Genomic DNA, 20994 nt, shown 5'->3' on the forward strand with positions numbered 1-20994 from the left:
GACCATTTATATAAAAAGAAATACACATTTTTACATTAAAACAAATGTTGGTTTTATGGCAACATTTTCTGAACTGGTTTCCTAATTTTTACCTTAATATCTCAGCAAATACCAGTATAGTCCAATAAAAGCCAGAAATTCTTTGTACTTGCAACTATATCAAAAGACTAGAGAAATTATACAGTCAATATAGACTCAGGTCAATAACTGTGAACACTGGGCTCACTGAGAACTTGGTCATGAGCAATATTAAAATACACATTTATTTGATAGAATCAAATTTCAAAAGGCCACATTTAACTCTTCCACAGACACTATTAGGCAAATAAGTACTGTTTCCTCGACTGACAGATACAACAAATGTCATCATCAAGTCAAGGTAATCTCTTCACTTATTCTGAAGTAAGAAAAATGTCAACACTTGCTATTTTCCTCTCTCAAATACGAAAATGATAAAGTCTTCCATAGAACATTATATGATAAAAGGTAAGCTCTCAGTCACCAATTAAAAAGACCCAGGCATAGTTCAAAAATGTGAAATAATCTACACAAATCAAACAACCTGATCTTCAGAGCCTTTTAAATTAACCAAGAAAGAATACAAATAAATAAGAGTATATACAAGAGCTATTTCAGAATACCACGTGAACTGGGTAAAATTTGGTAAAGGAGCAATTCAAAAAACATTGTATTTTTTTAAGTCTCTTTTATAATACATGATGATATAAATCCCATTCTTACACTTTTTTGAAACTTCACATTAGATTTCAGACACCACATGTTCTGAAGCGGACACAACACTGTGAATTTCCATGACTACAGGCCATGGAGACAATATGTCCTGCCCAGCGTGCATTACAGCAGTTGCTCTTGGACATGTGAGACTATTAAAGAGTATAAAACATTCACCACAGGGATCCTACCACAACTGCACAAATAAACTACATTTTCCTTCTTGCATTATGGAAATATCCAGATTTAGTTCAGCAATAAAACATGAAGAGCCAAATAACCCAACTCAACAAAAGAAACTACAAGGACAACTGGGCCTGTTCTAAAGTAGAGTGTTTTCTCCATTTTGCAGCTTCCTGCTATTATTAATAATGAAAAGGATCTCCAGATTAAAAAAGAAAAAATCACTTTATGACCTTTAACTATTTTGTCACATGTTTTGTGAGTCACTGTGCAAAACCTATTTTCATACTCAAGATGTTCAAAGGATTAATGTCTTTTCTTTTACTGTGTGTAATATTTTAAAATCAAATTGTATACAGGACGATGTACATTGATAGCACTTTGGAATTCTGCCTTACCAACAGCATCATCCCACAACTGTCCTAAATATGTTATTCTAAGCTCCTAGGAGTTTGACTAATTAGGAAAAAGACACAACAAAGGGAAAATAAAAAGAGGCTTAATTTGCTAAAAGCCTACTTATTCTTCCTGTTTTTAACCATGAGTATTTATAAATCAATAAAATCTTAAGAGTTATAATAGAAATAAAGATTCTCCAATCCAACCACTTCCCAAGGCAGGAATCCTTTATTTAGAATTACACCAAAAATGTGTATACAGTGTTCTGTCACAAAGCAGGCTGGGAGTTCGACTGTAGCTACAAGAGAGAGTCCGTTGTGTGGACTACACGTTAAGCACCCTTGTATTTTATGCTTGCAGGTGGCAATGCTCCATTCTGAGAACAGTTCGTGGAGGTGATAAAAGGTTTGTTACTATATTCAATATCTTTTTTTTAATTTAATTGTGTGTTTCACCTGTGAAAAATATGATGGGAGAACTGAAAAGGCAGGTTTCTTTGGTTTATCACATTCTGATCAGAACTTCTGGTTGACAGCTTCAGGTCACTTATTAAAAGTACACGAAAAAGTTATTTTTTAAAAAAAGTAATTTTAGTAAATGCAGTTTGGAATAAAACTTAATAAAACATGAAGTAAGCAGGATAAATATTACACAAATCATTCTTGCTGGTGAAAAGGCTGACATCAGCTGGGTGGAGTTAGCCTATCCGTCTGAAGAGAAACACATAATGAAATAGGGAAAATCTTCCTGACAAGGCAGTTGCTGTCCACAAAACCTGATTAATGCAAAAGGTTGTGGAATCAACTTTATGGCAAGGCTTCTTGGGCAAAAGGAAAGACACTCAGCTTCCTAAAAGTGTGAAAGTCCTTCTTAGAAGCAGTGGTTCAAACTGATTCATACAATTCCAAAAAAAAATTTTTAAATGTTCATTTAATTTCCTGGAACTTTCCAACAGCCAGAATTAGAGAACATTATGTACCTTTCTTTCTTTTTTTGAAGGCAAATAAGGGCTAAACTGCTACTCCAATCTGAAATCTGGTGTTCGTCCATGGCCTTCCCGTCTTGAGGAAAAAAATTATGAACGTTAAAGAGTTTACGAAAATGTCTTAGGGGCACGATATTTCTGGTACAGAATAATAGAACCTGTTCCATGACTGTGAATGAGGACATGTTTGACAGAAGGCTGCAGTCACATTTTCCATCTGTACATGTGGCCTGTGACACTGAGGCCACCCAAAGAATGAGAAGTCATCTAAAGAGAATCAAGTCAGACAATGTAGAGCAAACATCAATGCAGTCCTCTGCAGAACCACGTCACAACACTACCTCTTCCACTCCAAGAAAATTATTACAGATTGTGCCCAAATATGGCTTTTCCATCACTGAACCAAATCTAGCTACCATGCCCAGAATAGAAACTGTATGATTACTGACACGGTTTTTATTTCAGTATAACCAACAAGACTATGAAGAATAATATCAGAGGAAAAACAAATTCTATTTGCCACTAATGTTCTAGAATATTATATTCTGACATATTGCAGAGATTTAGTAAAAATTATACATAATTTCATCTTTCTGTCTGAATGACTTTAAATATATTGTTGAATAGCTCTTGGAATGCAATGGCTAGTGAGCACCATAAAATGGAAATTATAAGCAAGATACTGAAGAATTCGAACATGAAATGAGAAGAGGGCTTTTATTTACTTATACTCTGCCACAGTTACATGAACCTCGTTGAAGAAAATCAGCTAAAAGAGTTTATTATGATCTATACAAGAACTAGAAGCCAAAAATCACCCTGATGGTCTGAGGCACCGGTTTCATCAATACTGAGAGTTTCTCCCTCTGAACATTGGAATGCCCGTGACAAGAGTTTACAAAGAATGAGTCCTAGAATGGTATGGCTGGAAGAGGCTTTACAAAGCACCTAAATCACAGGCTTTTCACATAGTCTTCAGTTCTTTCGGCCACACCAATATGCTGCGGATAGTATAAAGCTAAAGGTAGTCTGGTCAACAGGCAGAATCTGGGAGGAAGATGGCCATTTTCTAGGAGCACAACAGACACCTTTGATCTTAGGGGTTACTAGCAATTCTACACAACAGGTTGAACGTAGATGTGTGTGTATGTGAATGCACATACTTTCTTTGGTTTTCCTCTCTTCTACCAAAAGTTTCACTCATTTGACCAATTACACAAATAAGTCCCATTCACATCCACCCTCCTGCCACCATGTTTTTCAAGAAGGCAGGTACATGCAAAGTGCAAAGAAACATATCATATTATTTCAGAAAACCAGAAGCACTGGCTACTCATCACCAAATAGTGCCATCTGTAACTCTGAAATTCTGATACAATAACCTACATTATAACTGTTATTCCTCATTTCAGACAGCATCTGAATTGAAGACACATTCGGGATATAAGTGTCTCCAATTTAGAATATCTTGAAATCGACTGAGTAACCTCCCAGTGAATGTAAATTCCACAGGGTCAGGAATTTTTATCTGCTGTATTCGCTGATGTATTCTCAGGACTTAGAACAGTGCCTGGAACAAAGTACTATATAATTATTTGTTCAGTGAATGATCACTGACATGAATAGTCAGGTCTAAAAAGAAAGTACTGGGGGCCAGCCCCATGGCTGAATGGTTGAAGTGCCATGCACTCCACTTCGGTGGCCCAGCGTTCGCTGGTTCAGATCCCGGGTACGGACATGCTTCACTTATCAGCCATGCTGTAGAGGCATTCCATATACAAAGTAGAGGAAGACTGGCACAGATGTTAGCTCAGGGCTAATCTTCCTCAAGCCAAACAAAAAAAGAGGAAGATGGGCAACGGATGTTAACTTGGCAAATCTTTCTCACCAAAAAAAAAACAAAAAGAAAGTATCACAAAGATGGCATGAAATTGCTAACTACTGTCTATTTCTTTACTCAAATACTATACTGGATCTTTTATTTGGGCTAATTTCTATTCTCTTCAGAAGCATTCCCTTTATTACTTTACAAATTACATGTCCTAACTCCTCCCGCATTCGAAAACATAACAAATCCAAGAAGGCTGAACTCTGTTTATTTGAAATACATTTAATCCATGAAAAACAGGAAAATACAGTTAGATCGACAAAATGTTTCAGCTTCAAGCATCTTCAAAGAATGGATTTCTGAGCAAAAATAACATATATTTAAACACAAAGCCATGTCACACAAGACTGTAAAACACTATTAAACTGTAAATACCATTGGCAGCTAGATGTGTTTAAACAGAGGATAAAAAAATTTTAAACATTTGTTTTTTAATACCTGCAAAAAATGTCATGTTATGAGCAGTATAAAAAGTTTAAAATGTTCCCTGGATAGTTAACTTCTCCACTCCTTTGCAACTCTACTCTACTTTTACTCTATTTTTCTTGGCATACTATCCCATTAAATGAAATTCATTCATTGATTCATTTGTTTATAGATTTATTTTCTTTATAATGATAAACTTTTAAGAGTGGGAACTGGGCTTATCCTTGTATTCTCAGTACCTAGTAATAAAATTCTATCAATAAATTATTAATAGAAAGATATAGTTGAACAGTAACATGAAAGCAATATATAACATCAGTTAATCAAAGAAGTTGAAAGGTGGTTTCATAAATTCAAAAGACAGCATGATAATCCAAGCAATAATGCTTTATAAAAAGAAAATCAAGCAAAAAGGAAAAAATTACACCTCTTTGGAAGAATTATTCATTGGGAACACTATCTCTGCTTTATAATGAAAAGCCTATCATATCAATCCAAATATTGGGAAATAAAGAGAAAAAAAAGTCTATAGTCTTGTATCATAAGATTTTTGTAATAAAATGCTTTTAGAGATCAAGAATAAATTAGGTAAGCTACAGATGCAGTCTGGGCAACTGGGAAGCAACAATCCAGCCACTATAGAAAATCTAAGTCAGTGAACTTTCATGACATTCTGATATAAGCTCTTGTCATGAAATGTCATGTGCTTCATTATATCATCTCAGCGCTCTGTGAGCATGTTATGACTATGGCCAAAGTAAAGGAAAACAAGACTGTCTCTAAATCAATCATGGCCATGAAGCCAGACAGACTGTATGACAGATGCAATTTTTCTTGGCACCACTTGGGCATAACTAATTGATGACAATCGTATGTCCACACTGGCACACATCCACAGGGGATGTGCGCGAATATGTCACCACATCTGGATACTAGGCATGCTGAGGTCCTGAGGCACAAAGATCTACTAAAACCAGAGGCCCAGCAGCTGTGCTCAATGAACACTGTGGGAGCTCCACAGAGTGATGAAAGGACTCAATTACCACGAACTGTAAATACAGATTTATTTCATTAAAATACGAGGTAACCGCTGCAGTCATCTCTTGTTCAAACAGACATTTGTCTCTTTAAAAAAAGGTAGCATCATGTATATACATATTCCTAACTTCATAAAGAAAATTTGCATTTCTCCTATGAAAAGATGATGACATACATAAAGCAAAATCAAGTTTCTATGATTCCCTTTAAATTAAGAAAAAAAATCCCCACACAGAAGCTAGTAAGGAAAAATATGATAATCTACTGTCATCATGTTAAAAGAATAGTTGTCTTCCATTTAATGCAAATGTGAGATTTACAAAACTTTTTTCAAAGTCCATGTTGAAAGTTCAACATACTATAGTAAAAAAACCCAAAAAACTGTAATATATTAACATATAATTTCATCTTTAATACGAAATAATCAATATAAATGGCTAACTTTTCCTAACTCACAAATAGAGAAATCAGACTGAACAATAATTTTATTCTGATCCTGCATAATAAATTAGTAATAAATTAGTAATAAATTATTTAAAGAAACTATGACAATCATGTGAAACAATCAAAAGCTTTCTCATGAAAAGTCTGCTGTTTTCAATTCACAAAATTACTTCAATAAAAAATTATAACTAAGAAACTATTCATATATGTTTAATTAAACACCTCCCATAAATCTTTAGTGAAATAATTACTTTTCCCATGCAGTGTGACAGAAATCATTCTAAAACAGCAGTTTATATTATGACCTCATGGTAAAACAGCAGTTTATATCATGACCTCATGGATAAAATTCAAATTTTAATCAGGTCGGAAACGAAAATTTCATTTGTCTTATCCTTTTTCTTTTCAGATCATTTTTTTCCAACTCTCTCCTTCCTTTCCTTTCACATCCTGCCTTCTGTCAAGCTGCCCAACAGTCTCAATGATGCTCTCCAACTTCGCATCCACCTAACACTGGACTGATTTTCCAAGATGTCTGGTTAACCTAGGCTGATCAATGACAATAAGAGAGGTATGTCAACTTAATCATTCCCTTCCCTAAGGAGAACTGAGACATGAAAGCCATTTCCCTCTATTTTATTATGATTGCCACTCATCTCTTAAACATTTATGTGGTGATAGAAGGCATTACTAATACATTAGACTTTTTCACATGTGGATTGAATAAAGAAAAACAATTTCTTTTTAGGAAAATCATAAAAGATTCTTTAAAACATCCTTTCCACTTGTAAGTCTGCAAACGCTTTATGCGACAAGACTACATCTAAAAGGGAAGCACACTTTAATATCCTCCATGAAAAGAGGGGTGAGTTACTAAAACGAGACTTCTTATGTGAAAATTTAAAAAGTCAATGACTTTTCTCATCTTCTATCTTCAATTCCTCTAAGATTATATATACAGAAGGTGGAAACCATCTACATCACAGAAATGCTGGTCCTACCAGAAAATAGTATTTTGACTATGCATTTCAACACCACAGACTAACTATAGATGGCAGGAAGGCAGACAGTAGGAGAAGGAGTGAGAGAAGGAAGGAAGGGTGGGAAGAAAGGAAGAAATAAAATGCAGTTGACACTAACACATTTTAGATAACCCTCTGATTTCATCATCCAAGGCTCCTTTACCACTACTAACAGCTAGGACATTAAAGCTGAAGATGAAGATTCTGCATCCAGTCTCGCAGATCCTCTGACTAGCTCTAGGCACACTGTCTGGCTTCCTTTCTTATCATCTGCCCCCCAACAAAAGTGTAAGATTGACATCTAAAAGGAATTTTTATGAATAGACATTACAACATACATTACCATCCTGGTGAACAAACTAATTTTACTTAATAATGGAGTTCTCTCTCTCTCTGACTTATGGTACCACATCAAAGAAACCACTGGTGACCCAGCTTCCACACCAAACAGGCCGCAGTTCTCTTCCCCAGGATGACCCCAGACAGTCCTTCACTGAGTCCCAACAGCAGAGCTCCAGAAAAGGGATCCAGAGGTGCGCAGGACAGATGCAAAGTACTGCAAGGGTTCATCATCCACTGGCTCCACTTTTACATCCCTCAAACCCTTTATCCAAGGTCATGGGGAAAAATCTAGACATACAGAGCCCTCAACTTTGCCATTCTGCTTAACATCCGCCCAAGAGCAGAGTCCAGCCCCGCCACGGCAAGTGTGAGGAACAGCTGCTGCTCTAATTCATATTTCAGAAAGCGTATGGCTTCAGACAAAGAAAACCTTCAGCAGTCTTTTCCACCCTGACAGTGTGACAGCTAAACCAGTCAAACCTTAACCAGGCCACAGGTTCACCACAGAGACTCATTCTTCAAAGACCTCTCATTTGAGATGTTTTTCTTTAGTGTGAACAATAGAAACCAAAAAGACACAACTTGATATGGTTCAAATGCTTTGCTTGACCTCCTTCCCCAAATCAAACCAGAGAAAGAGGACTTCTGTGTTTCCCCATTAATAAACATCCTGGAATTTAGTATAATAAAATTTCCCTTTCTAAAATGAGCCTATATTCAGGTTTGATGCTATTACATAGAGACAGCAAAAACTAGGTAGTAGGACCAAGGCTAGAAGAGAGTTTTGACAACTTAGTTTCTTTACCTAGTATTATATATGTAAAACTGCACTTTAAGAAATAATCATCCAAAGGAGCCAACCCTGTGGCCAAGTGGTTAAAGTTCCACGCGTTCCATTTCAGTGGCCCAGGGTTCGTGGGTTTGGCTCCCAGGTACAGACCTACACACTGCTCATCAGCCATACTGTGGAGGTATCCCACATACAAAGCAGAGGAAGATTGGCACAGATGTTAGCTCAGGGAAAATCTTCCTCACAAAAAAAAAAAAAGAAAGAAAGAAATAGACATCTAAAAAAAGTCATCTCTTCTCCTTTTCTCTCACCCACACACTACAGGTCACTCACAGCAAGCACTCACCTGACTTTTTTGCCCTGTTCCGAGAGCATCTTTACCAAATCAGCGATGGGGTACTGAGCCTTGGCTGCACAGAGACCGTAGCCTATGAGGAACATTAAGAACACAGAAGAATGTGGTTTTTATTTCAAAATTTTATGAATTATAATTTCTTTCTTTGACTGAAGCATATTTTTATGCCAAAAAGAGCAATCATTTAATAGGACTAGAAGTGAAAGCAAACTTACAGACTTTTTAAAATCTTGGCCTAAATTTCAAGTTCAAAATCTAATGTTCCCTCCTCCACCTTCTGCAGTAGCTCACACTGCTGGGGCCCCTCCCAACACACCACACACGTGCTTGCGTGCGCCCGCACTCTCGCACTCTCTGTCTCTCGCGTAAATGTTTTCAAACTGTCTTCCCACTTGGCCTTGGTAACACTGCAGTCCTCTGATTCCCTCCTAACTTTGTTGCTATTCTTGCTTGATTTCCTAGAATAGAGCTTCTCCTTCTCTTCGCCCCCTGGGATTTAACTTTGCCCCTCACACTCTCCCTGGAAAATGCTTCAACAGCCACCCGATGACTCCCGATCTGTCTCCACACTCGGCCTGTCATTTGAGCTTCAGCACAGCATTGTCCATCATCCCATCTCCACCTCAAACTTAAAGTCTCCAAAAAAGAACTTGAAATTTTCCCCCTTTGCCAAAAAAATCACACATTTCCGATGTTATTACAGGTATGACCAAAGACTTCAGTCATCTTCCTTCTCCTTTAACCCTGACATTCTGTCCATTCTCCTTGTATAATAATCTCACATCTTCCCCACTTTTCTACCCCCGATTTTCCCAAATACCAAGTCTCTGCTCAAGCTATTCCCTCTGCCTTCCCCCACCCCCAACACCATCCATCCCCTAAGGCCCGAAACAAATCCTCACTTCCTGACAATCCTTCTTAGATTCCCCATGGTAGAAAAATTATCTACCCAGTCCAATTTAGCCCTTATCACAACCCACTTCGCATTATTTATAGGTCTGACTTCTTCACTAGATGGAATATGCCTAAAGGGAAAAGAGTGTGTCCTTTACATCCTTGTACCTTTACACTCCAGCATAGTGTTTCTCAACAAGTAACACCAATACCACTTTGGCTGGGATAATTCAATATGCAGGAATGTCCCCTGCATTACAGCATATTTCGTTTCTCTGCTCCCACACACTAGCTGACAATAGCAGCCCCATCTTTGAGACAACCAAAAACCCAAACCCATGTGTCTCAAATGCCTCTAGAAAATGATATTATGCTCAGTGGAGAGGGCTTCCACCTGAGCATTCAATTCTGCTGATGTTTGTTATTTACATCTTAGTATAAAATCAACCAGCAAACTACCCAAGGTCTAATCAATAGCTTTTCTTTAGACAAAATTCCTATGATAAGTATGATAGTTAAAATCTTACTTCGAAACTAGTGTATTGCCTGTAATATCACAGCATTCAGTGATAAGAGTAAAGAAGAACTGGGCCACACCTTGGAAAATTAGGAAAGTCAGTCCTGGAGATATTAAATGACTTGGTCAACATCATGCTAATTGTCAGAGGCAAAATTATGATCAAAATTGAGGTGCTGTGACGCCCAAACCAAGTGCTTTCTACTAGGCCATGTTACCTCATCTTGTTGGAAACCACATAATTCTCAATAATTTTTTAAATATTTACTTTTGAAAAGGAAGAGATGAACATTTACCAAGTCTAATGAGTGAGCTGGACACTTTCATATACTACATCTACTTTAATCCTGACGATAGGCCCAAACTTTATCAATGAGAAAAAAATAACCCAGACTCAAAGATGATTCGAACATTTGTATAGAATCACTGAAAGACATGGCTAGAACCCACTACATCGAATTGTAGAATCTCTACATGATCCCCAAAATGTTAACCTAAGCCAAGAATTCTCAATATTTTCCACTTAGTCATCATAGGGTTGTTTGTAAGTTTCCATTATGTTTTTAAAAATGAAGACATTCCAATTCGATTTTTTCCCACTATAAGAAATTGTTTTCACATAATCAATTACAACAGCTATGATCGGTTGTTTGCCTTTTTTGGTTTTTTACCTGGAGTAATAATAATGCTATTAGCTTCTCGAATCATGTCAATTGCATTGTCAAGGTTGATCTCCGTGTGTGTGCCAGAAATTTCCATGGGTTTTCCACCAGCTGTTGAAGTGGTACCGTAGCCTCCAAGAATCACATTAGCCAGGGAGCGATTCATCGCCTGGAGAGCAAAATGATCAGCTCTAAGAGTCTAACCCACGTAACTTTTTGAAAATGGTATGCATCTTGTGAATAGGATATTCAGAATCATTTAAAGAAGTTTATTTGATCATCTAAAACATTTTAACCAAATAAATTTGATCCAGCTTCTGAAAATTATTTCAAAAATATAAACAATAAGAAGACATCTGGGAAATCACATCTATTTTTTTTCTATAAAATCCACTACACACTGAGGTGTTTTCAGGAAAAGTAAATCTTCTTAAAAAACGTAATGGAAAACTACCAGTGACATTAAGAAACCAATGAAAAATTCAGATCGAGTTAGTATTGTCTGTGTACTGGTTAAGGAAGTTCTACCGTGATATTTACATGTATTTCACCAGAATAAAAGAGAATGACAGCTGTAAGAAATTTTACAAGGTGACTCTACAGATCTCTCAGGTGAATTCAGCCACCAGCTCCAAGCTGTCAAGGCAATAGGGAGGAATCAAAGGATAGGGACCCATATCCTTTATTTTATAATCAATGACAGGTCCACGGAGCTAGAATAGAAGTGACTGGATTCATCATTAGTCTCCTAAAATGTTTCACTTCCAAAAAGGTAGATGAGTAAGTTTATATACTGTTTCATTAAAATTTACATTCATCCTATAAATGAGAAAAATAATCCCAGGAAAGAATAAGAGGAAGGCACTTCTCATTGCATGCTCATTTACAATCATCCAACAATGTGCCAAACAAACGCCAAAACTGAAATATGTGACAAGAACTAATCTGGTTTTGAAAACAGTTCATTTATCAAAAAAAATTATTAAATCTTTTCCTTTTCGTTTTTTTTTGTGGTGAGGAAGACTGGCCCCAAGCTACCATCTGTGCCAATCTTCCTCTATTTTGTATGTGGGATGCCACTACAGCATTGCTTGATGAGTGAATGCAGGTCTACGCCCAGGATCCAAACCCACAAACTTTGGGCCACTGAAGCAGAGCATTCAAAGTTAACCACTATGCCCCCAGGCCCGCCCCTATTAAACCCTATTTTAAGGGCTTAATAAACATATCATTGACCTGTTGTTTATACCATTTAAAAGCTATATGTGTCAATCTATTACTTTTAAAGAAAAGACAATACTTTTTATTATTAAAGACCAAAAAGCACCTGGAAATTTTCAGTGATAAGTAACACATCAGGAAAAAGAGAAACATGACCACACATCCAAAGGTAGCCCAGCCTGCTACTACTTTAGAAGTGACATACATATACTGCTGGAGTGGGTCAGAGGTAAAGGCTGGGAGGGAAGGAGCAGAGAGGATGAGCAGAAAGCAACGCTTGACTACAGGCAGCATATCAATAACATAAGTTTCAAAGATGATGGATCAAAATGTTCTCAGAATTTAATTGTTCTTTTGACCTGAGTTCATTTATCAGACATAACATTCACATTTTATAGAACCCAAAGTCTGGTAAATTTGTCTAAGATTACTCCATATAAAACAAAGCCCAAAATACCTTTATGTATATTATTGATGGATAAGAGAGTCAGAGAAAAATTAATGCTTTTAATTAAGTTTATAGTCCCATTCTGACATGAAGTTTTAAATTATTAACACAACCTTCTATACTTAAATCCAAGGTTTAATGAAAATCCAAACAGCCATATCTGAGACTTCCCAAACATCCAACATTTGTTGATTTTGATAAATCCTTTGAATTATAGGATTCTGAAATTAAACTACCAGCAATATGCTCTAGGAAATTTTTGCCCTTAAAAACTGATTCAAAGGACTATGTCATACACAAAGAGCTTTCTGTCATAGATAACTTAAAAGAAGAGAGTGACACGTACAGAGAGGCTCCATCAGCTGCATCACAGAGCCCGACAGAGGGACAGACGACAGAGGCACATGATGCAGAGACAGATGCAGAGGGACAGAACCACTTTATTCTAACTTGGCTTAAAAGGAACCACTCTTTTCTTCCTATAAAACTGAACGAGGAGAAGGAAGAATTTCTAAGGACATTTAACCAATGTGTACTCACTTCTGATGGCATCTTAGGGAGAAAAAAGGGAACCACACAGTAGTTTAACAACCTGTTCAATACATATCCACAACTATAGCATCATTAAGCTAATTCCATCTTAACGGTCTCTTAAAAACTAAATTATTTTTCATCTCTCAATTTACCATTGCAACATCATATTTTCAACAAACATTTAGGGTTTAGGGCTTTGTTTGTTTCCTTTTTTCTTTTTTTTTTTTTTTTCAGCTTGCTTAACTGGTTAATGAGACTATCCTGTGACAACTGATCCGCAGATTGAAGAGTTCCCAGCTTCCAGGACAAAGTATTCCCAACACTGTCCAAGACTGTTCCTTTTAGTTACTAAGTCCCAGAATGAAAATTGTATGCTACATTAAAGAGACTTTTAATTCACACAATTCCAAGAAACCTGTAAGAAACAAATCTGAAAACAAAGGAAAGGTCATAAAATAGACAAAACCAAAGCAATGACAACACATATACCATTTACTAGCATCTCTCATTTCAATACTTGTTGGTGCTAATTAATTGATTGCAAAGCAAAGAAAAAATTATTTTGGTTTGGCTGTGATCCACTTTATTCCGTTCCATTTTCATTTGGAAACAAGCAGCAGAGTGCAAAAATCAGAAATGTGGTAGGAAAATGCTGCTCCATTTTTGCAAGCCCTCTATTTCCCTGGCAATCTGAACACTATCTCAAGCAGATGAACAGTAAACCATAAATCACACAAATCACACGTTAATGTCTATATGACATCTAGATATAAAGTAAATCAATCATCTGAGTTGGCTGTTTGGACACTCTTGACATTTTCCAGTTTTTATAGTATTGAGTATTGTGTAACCTCCACACTAGGCTCAGAGGACATCCAAAAGAATTCTTTATTCGAACAAAAATTCAATTTTAGGGACTGTCGACTAGCCACTTGAGGTGCATTCCATTCCCTCTCACATAATAAAAGATCTCCGTGCTGGGTTGGATGTACATGTTCCCTTCAATAAATAATAAAACAATGAAGGTAAACACACTAGTAATATTAATACATATTGATATATGGTCTTATATCATAGGTTCTACCATAAACTAGTCAGAAAGTATTCCAAAATATGAAATTATTCCAAAATATGAAATGAGTTAACAAACAAAATATTCATCTAACGTTCACTTAACAATTATACTCATTTGAATGTGCCAGTTGTTAAGTCAGGCTCCACACACAAAGTCATATAATAAATTGCATCTTAAAATATCTTCCCTGTAAAATGAGCTTAATAGTGCCCACCAGAATTAGTGTGGGGATTAGACGAGCTGGTATCTGCAGAGCATCCAGCATGATGCCCGCAGTACTGTGCTGTGCCCAAGCACGAGCAGTTATTTCATTGTTATCATTATTATGAATCACTCTGAGCTGCTAAGCACCAGCCATGAAGAAACAACGCCTTAGAATAAAGAAGCACAGGCTAAGAATCAGTGAGGATTAGTGTGAAAAGCCACAAATCAGGAAAATTTAGGAGAAAAGAAAATTTCTATCTTCAAAATTGAAAAATATGGCAGGCTTGTTTTTGTTGTTGCCTTGTTTGCTTCGTAACGAGACCTAGGAGTAGAGAGGGTGCAGTAACAGGAGCCCTCCACACATCACTGCGGGCAGCTTTGCCCGGAGAAGCCTTCATGGAAATCAGTTTATCCACATCAACAGCCAACAGAAAGACCCTACTCCTTTTGACCCAGTAATTGTTCTTATAAAAATCTGACCTAAGGAAACAATCAACGATGCACAAAGAGGAATACTTCACAGCAAAAAAACCCACAAAGTTAAAAACAACTACAAAGGATATGAACTTTGATAAATAAATTATGGTATGTCACTGTGATATAATAATATGTAAACACTAAAAATTATTAGTTAGAAAACTACTAGTTAGAAAATTATTAGAAAATTAAACATAGAATATAGTTAAATGTACATATGAAAGACAACTAGAATTAGAATATTAAATGTTAACAGTTAAGTGGTAATGTGATTATAGATGATTTTATTTTTTTATCCTTTTCCATTTTCTTCCAAATTTCCCACATTGTTTTATTTTTTAATTGAATAATATTTTTTAAAAAATTAAAGCTTCCACTGTCCTTGAGTCCAAATTAATACAATTTTCTATTAAAAACACAGCATCAATCTGACCCAGTATGATATTTATAGTCTCAGAGAGCATAAGAATACCTTGCCAGCTTATATACAGCATAGGAATAAAAAAATATCTTCAGGGTGCTGACAATAAATGGCATGCCTGAGGCAGTGGAAACAGAGAGAAGGCAAAGAAATGGAAAAACTGGAGAAAACGGATCAAGAAATATGAAAGAATAGAAAAAAATGTAAGAGAAAGAAGATATAATTACAGAAGGACACATAGAAAAGAGTACTTTCAACAAGTACCTCTTACAGTCCTATTCTAGTTACTGTTATAGAATATAAAAGTTAATCTAACTAACAATAATAAAAGAAACTAAATGAAGAAAGGAAAGGAGAAGAAATAAAAGAGACACAGACAGACAGAAATTTGGAAAATACTCTTGACAAATTCAAGAAACTAAAGAAAACCATGTAAGAAAAAAATGATAAAGACAAGAAGGGACCCATGATGACACTCCAAGAACCAGATCCAAGTCTTCCCCCAATCCCCATATCAGTATGTCACTAGCTTTGTTAAAATTCAAATCCCCCCACTTAATTTGAAAATCAGTTATTTTGACCAACTGCAAGTTTAAGCATTAATGAAAATCTGCTGCCCCCTGCTGGTCATTCAAATTCACCAAATGAAGCCAAGTCAAACTAAGGGGGTTAGAAGTTCACTTTTAGAGAAAACTATTTCTAACAAAACGGAATAAACTTTTTCTTCCTCATAAAAATTTTTTTTGAAAAAACCCCAAAGCCTGACACTTTTCAAATAGGGGACACAAACTTCCACCTTTCCAAATTCCCAGGACAACTTGGGGGATTTCATCTTCAAATCTCTTAGCTTCTTTTAAACTTGAGCTATCAAAACCTTTCTTTTACAATATGGACAAAGAAAACTAACTTTTTATTATAAAAAGGTCACTTCGGCATTCAACTTACAATGAGATTTTCAATTAAAACATAAGAGAAATTCTGAGTTGTCAAATAAGGTTTTTTTAATATTGTAATAAAACAATGAAGGTAGAGTATGTATCCTTTTTCTGCCTGAATTATTAATCAGTGTAAAGTCACACTCTGACTTCACTCAGTTTCATGTCTGTCCTTTCAAAATCATTCAAAACTATTATTTAGAGAATAATATCCATAACTTAAAAAAGTTAAATCTTTAATTATTTGCAGGATATCTTCTTGCCATCAAGAAGAGAATTAAAAACAAAAAGGAAGCTAGGAAGTATTGTCTTGTTAATTTCTTCTTTTCTTTTTTTAAAAAATCATGCTGACCACAAAACTTCAGAGATAGGCACTCTCACAGATGACCAGTGGGAGTGTAAATTGGAGCAAGCTTTCCGGAAACAATACGGCAATAAGTAGAAAGAGCCTATAAAAATGAGCACAACCTTTCACTTCTAGAAATCAATCCTAAGACAAAAACCAGAAGTGCCAAACACGTGTTCACGTACAAGAGAAATGAAAGTCAAACAACTTAAAAAAGTACAGCATTAGGAAAAACTTAAATAAATTCTGTATACTCATATGATGGATTAGTATTAAGTCCGTTAAAATAATATTAAAAAGCATATTTAATGACAAGAAAATGGCAAGAATATAGTTTGTAAGATTAAAAAAGCGTACAATATGATCAGACAAGTAAATACACAGGTATATAATACCCAAAGAAAAAAATATGAAATAAATCAAAATCTTAAGAGTTTATCTCCAGATGGAGGGAGTCAAAAGATTTTTTTTTTTTTGAGGAAGATTAGCCCTGAGCTAACTACTGCCAGTCCTCCTCTTTTTGCTGAGGAAGACTGGCCTTGAGCTAACATCCGTGCCCATCTTCCTCTACTTTATATGTGGGACGCCTACCACAACATGGCATGCCAAGCGGTGCCACGTCCACACCCGGCATCCGAACCAGCAAACCCCGAGCCACTGAGAAGTGGAACGTGCAAACTTAACAGCTGCACTACCGGGCTGGCCCCTAAAAGATTTCTATCTTTATATTTAATCTTCCTAATTATCTATACTTGGGTACTTTAAAAGCAGTCTTGCAAATTTATTCAAACAAAACACTCTGATATTTCTGCTGAAGAGAATAAAAACTGACATAGTTGTTTTTACGGCAAATAAACGAAATGACGAACACATTCTTATTTTCGGAATACCATCTGCTTTTCTTTCAAACGTGTGTTTCTTACCACACACATGATGTAGGACAGGATAGCACCAGAGGAGCCGATGAGTGCGCCCACGATGGTCAGCAGGTTGTTGTTGAGCAGGAAGCCCTCCGCACACAGGGCCCAGCCTGAGTAGCTGTTCAGCACAGTGATGACTACTGGCATATCTGCACCCCCGATAGCAGCTGTCAAAGTCACACCCTGGAATGAAAACCAAAGCGGAACTCCAAATTAATAAAAGAAAAAATAAAACCTCTGACCATCAACATTTTAGTTCTTAAATCATTCCGGTTTTCCAATTAATATATTTACACATAAGTTCCACGGCTAGTAAGGACGAGTGCCTCCGATCTGACCAACCTTCCCACAGATATAACATCTGTCATCACCGAACCACCTCCCCCCGAAAAAATCCCTAAATCCCTAAAAGGCATTGATGAAAAGCAGGCAGAAATTGGAGGAGGGTCTATACTTGGAAAAAAGTAACAGCACTGAGGGAATTTCCCAGTTTTTATGGCATTCACCTAAGGGCAGGCCACTGCTGATGTCAAGTGAAACAGCTAAAACTAAAATATAAGCCCACAGTCTTCTCAGTTTGAAAATCCAAGGATAGGGTTTAGGGTGACTAAGGTAGCTAGAAAGTGAGAAGGGAAATTCTGCAAAGGAGTAGGCTAGAGAAAGAAAGTCCCAAATTCTGTATATCAACTCTGCCCAAATCTTTGGCTGACTCTTGAACTAGGCATACACGGGCAGACTCCAAGCAACCCTGTTAAGGATAAAATAACAATAGATTTCAGCTGCCGTCCATCATAGGGGAGCCAGAATTGGAAATCTGAATCCAGTCAAGTTAACTGCCTCCAAAAACAAATAAATAAAAAACAATAATCAATACTCTTTGGAGTAATTCAACAGAATTGAAAGTCTCTATAATGCATCATTGACAATGTCCACAACGCAACCCAAAATCACTAAACACAGGAAAGGAAACAGGATGGTAGGGAGAAAGACTTTTCCTTTTTCCCCTATATACTCCCACATATTTTGAGGTTGTTACAATGTGAACGCAATTCAGGTTTTACTTAATTAATCCAAAAGCGATTACAATGTCCACAAAATATTTTCTCTTAGACATTCTCATACAGCCATTAAGTATCTTTTAAATATCAAATTCACCTCTTCTCAAAAACAACAATTCTTGAAGTTTTATATTTCCGTGCTATAGGTTTGATTTTGAGACCTTTTTTTTACCTCTTCTGCTTTATTAGATAAAAAATATCAAAACTATTTTTCTCTTCTTTACAATAAAACAAAAATCAGTGCTATATACGCCAGAATAAAATAGAATTTTAAGTTACTTTTCAGTCTTCTAAAGTTTCTGTGTTGAAATCATTGCTTAACTCTTGGGATAACATTATAAATCTTGTGTTTCTGAATCAAGCAGCCAGTAAGTGTTTGATAAGCAGTTACTGTATGTCTAACTTTGTGCTAAATACTGAAGAATATTTAAAAACTGAACACACAAACCTTGTCTACAAAGTATACATGAGACTAGATAAACATGAAGCAATCAGTGAATAACACAGCTGTATGCAAAAAGCATCATACACCGATACAATAACATGCTAAATTATAATATATAAACAACTAAATAATACTGCATGTATCAATATGCCAAATGCAAAATCAGAGAGGAAGAGGGGGACCAAACCTATCATGAAAGGCTTCACTAAACCTCTGAACACACAGGGTTTATCAACTGCATTTTATTTTATATAATTATTTGATTTAGTGTCATAGCTTCCAAGGAATGTAAGTGCAACTAACGGGCAGGGACTACCTGAAACTTACTGCGTAAACCTCAAACCACTGTTTTGTAGGGCTTGTCACACAGTAAGTGCCTAATGAATAAAATTGACTTGGAATTGACAACTTTGAAAGGAATAATTAAGTGGAGAGAAAGAGTGATTTTCTTCTTATACTTTTCTATATTTTCTAGATTCTAAAAAGAGGAACACAGAACATCATTTTAAAACATGTTTATTCCACCAAGAGTCTTGAAAAGATAGAAATATGATTAAACCATAATCTAACAAAAAACTCCCAGTTCCTCACTAAGTATGTGCTTTCCCTCTCTGACTTCTTACCATGATAGCAGAGAGAGCTGACACGGAGCCCAGACAGGTAATGCCAGTTGTAAAGCTGGGGTCCATCATGAATGGAATAACTCCACCCACGCTGGCAGCCAGCAAGCCCGCATTGAGTGCGTGCCTCCCAGGCAGCAGGAGCGGGGCAGATTTCAGGATACCTAAGAACAAGCGCATGGTCGTCAGAACCCAGAACATGTCATAAGAAACCCCCTCACACACACACAATTGGGTATGTCACTTAATCCTAAATTACCAAAATTTAAAATCAGAATAAAAACATGGCATTTAAAATGTCACCTTCTATCACCAGATACTGAAACATAAAAGCAAAGTAGAATTCTCACACATAACAAATATTAATGGAAGTTGGATATGGCTCAACTTAACGATTCTTTTCTCTACTTTGGTCACCCAACAATTTCTTTACTCTTTGTCATGGAATCTTGAAAAGTGATTTTGCCCCTTATGACCAACACAGAAGTTGTGTAGTTTTATTTATTTAAAACTTCAAAACAGAGTCCTAGCACATTAGCATTTTTGATTCCATCAACTAAGCCCAAGGGAGAAGAGCCCTGGTTTGCTAGTTGTTTCTAAAAACAAAGCATGAGACAAAAATGATTTAGGCGTGAAGTTCTTTCGTGATTTTTAAGTTTCGTGGAGGTTTCCGACTTAATTTCAAGGACTTGAATACTGAGAGGCAAGAGCAGATTTTTAAATCACAAGCTAGTGTCTCTAGAGACTCACTTTTTCATGAGAACACTGAAAGCAGCCTATGTGGGGTTCCTTCCCTCCACGTCTATTTTCATGACTAGCTTTAGCAGTCGCAAAAGTTGCCAGGCTAGACTCCTAACATGTGTATTTGTTTTCAAAATAAGTATGGTATACTCATCAAACAAATCTATTTGATAAGTTTCTTTCCTATTCTGGAAAATGTATAAAGTTCATTTCTGTGAACTCTACACATGCATGTCTAACCAAGGATTATGAAAATGTATTTTGTTCATATGTATTATCAAATGTCAACTAGTCCTTCTGTGTAAATTTCTGTGCACTAGTTTCCTCCACTAGCTGTCTGCAGAAGAAATAGCTTCAAAGTTTTCCAAGATTTGTAAGGATCAATAAAGGGAAGCCATCTTAATGGAGAGAAAAAAGAACTTTTATATATTTCTGAGTGCTATGCAAATACTCTTCACTTAATAGGTTGTACTATTAAGCTACTTTCTGAAACTGAAATACGCCTAAATCCCCTAAACAATAGATTTTTACTTTTATGTAATGTTGAATCACTTACCCTGCAATTTTCCATAGGCAACAAGAGACCCACTGAACGTGACGCCACCGATGTAAGTACCGAGGTAGGCCACAATCTTGGTGAGATTTGCTGCTGCATCCGTAGCAAAATGAGGATATTCGACAATGTACTCAGCTATGCAAGTAAGCACAGCTGCCAAGCCCACTAAACTGTGGAAAGCAGCAACTAACTGAGGTAAATCAGAAATCTGGATGCGTTTGGCAATTGTCAATCCTGTTGGGAAATGAAAGTCAAAGAGAAATTAAAACTTGACAGGCCTTTGAGAAGTAACCACAATAAAGACCACACTTAAGGG

General features: G+C 36.3%; 1 protein-coding gene across 5 annotated transcripts in view; it reads right to left on the reverse strand.

Moving 5' to 3' along the window:
* NNT (nicotinamide nucleotide transhydrogenase) overlaps positions 1-20994 on the reverse strand; it is an 81309-nt gene that overhangs the window by 11792 nt on the left and 48523 nt on the right. For 4 of the 5 annotated variants that reach the window (XM_070246297.1, XM_005604285.4, XM_023625676.2 and 1 more), the window contains exons 15-19: positions 20679-20912; positions 19385-19545; positions 17262-17441; positions 10687-10846; positions 8596-8677 (exon numbers count right to left, since the gene is read on the reverse strand). In XM_070246297.1, coding sequence (XP_070102398.1) covers positions 8596-8677; positions 10687-10846; positions 17262-17441; positions 19385-19545; positions 20679-20912 — 817 coding nt within the window. Of the gene's footprint in view, positions 1-4393; positions 6645-8595; positions 8678-10686; positions 10847-17261; positions 17442-19384; positions 19546-20678; positions 20913-20994 lie in introns of those variants that run through there. The other variant, XM_023625677.2, reaches the window with a different exon arrangement.

The sequence above is a fragment of the Equus caballus genome, chromosome 21, assembly GCF_041296265.1.
Source record: "Equus caballus isolate H_3958 breed thoroughbred chromosome 21, TB-T2T, whole genome shotgun sequence".
NCBI classification, from domain to species: domain Eukaryota; kingdom Metazoa; phylum Chordata; class Mammalia; order Perissodactyla; family Equidae; genus Equus; species Equus caballus.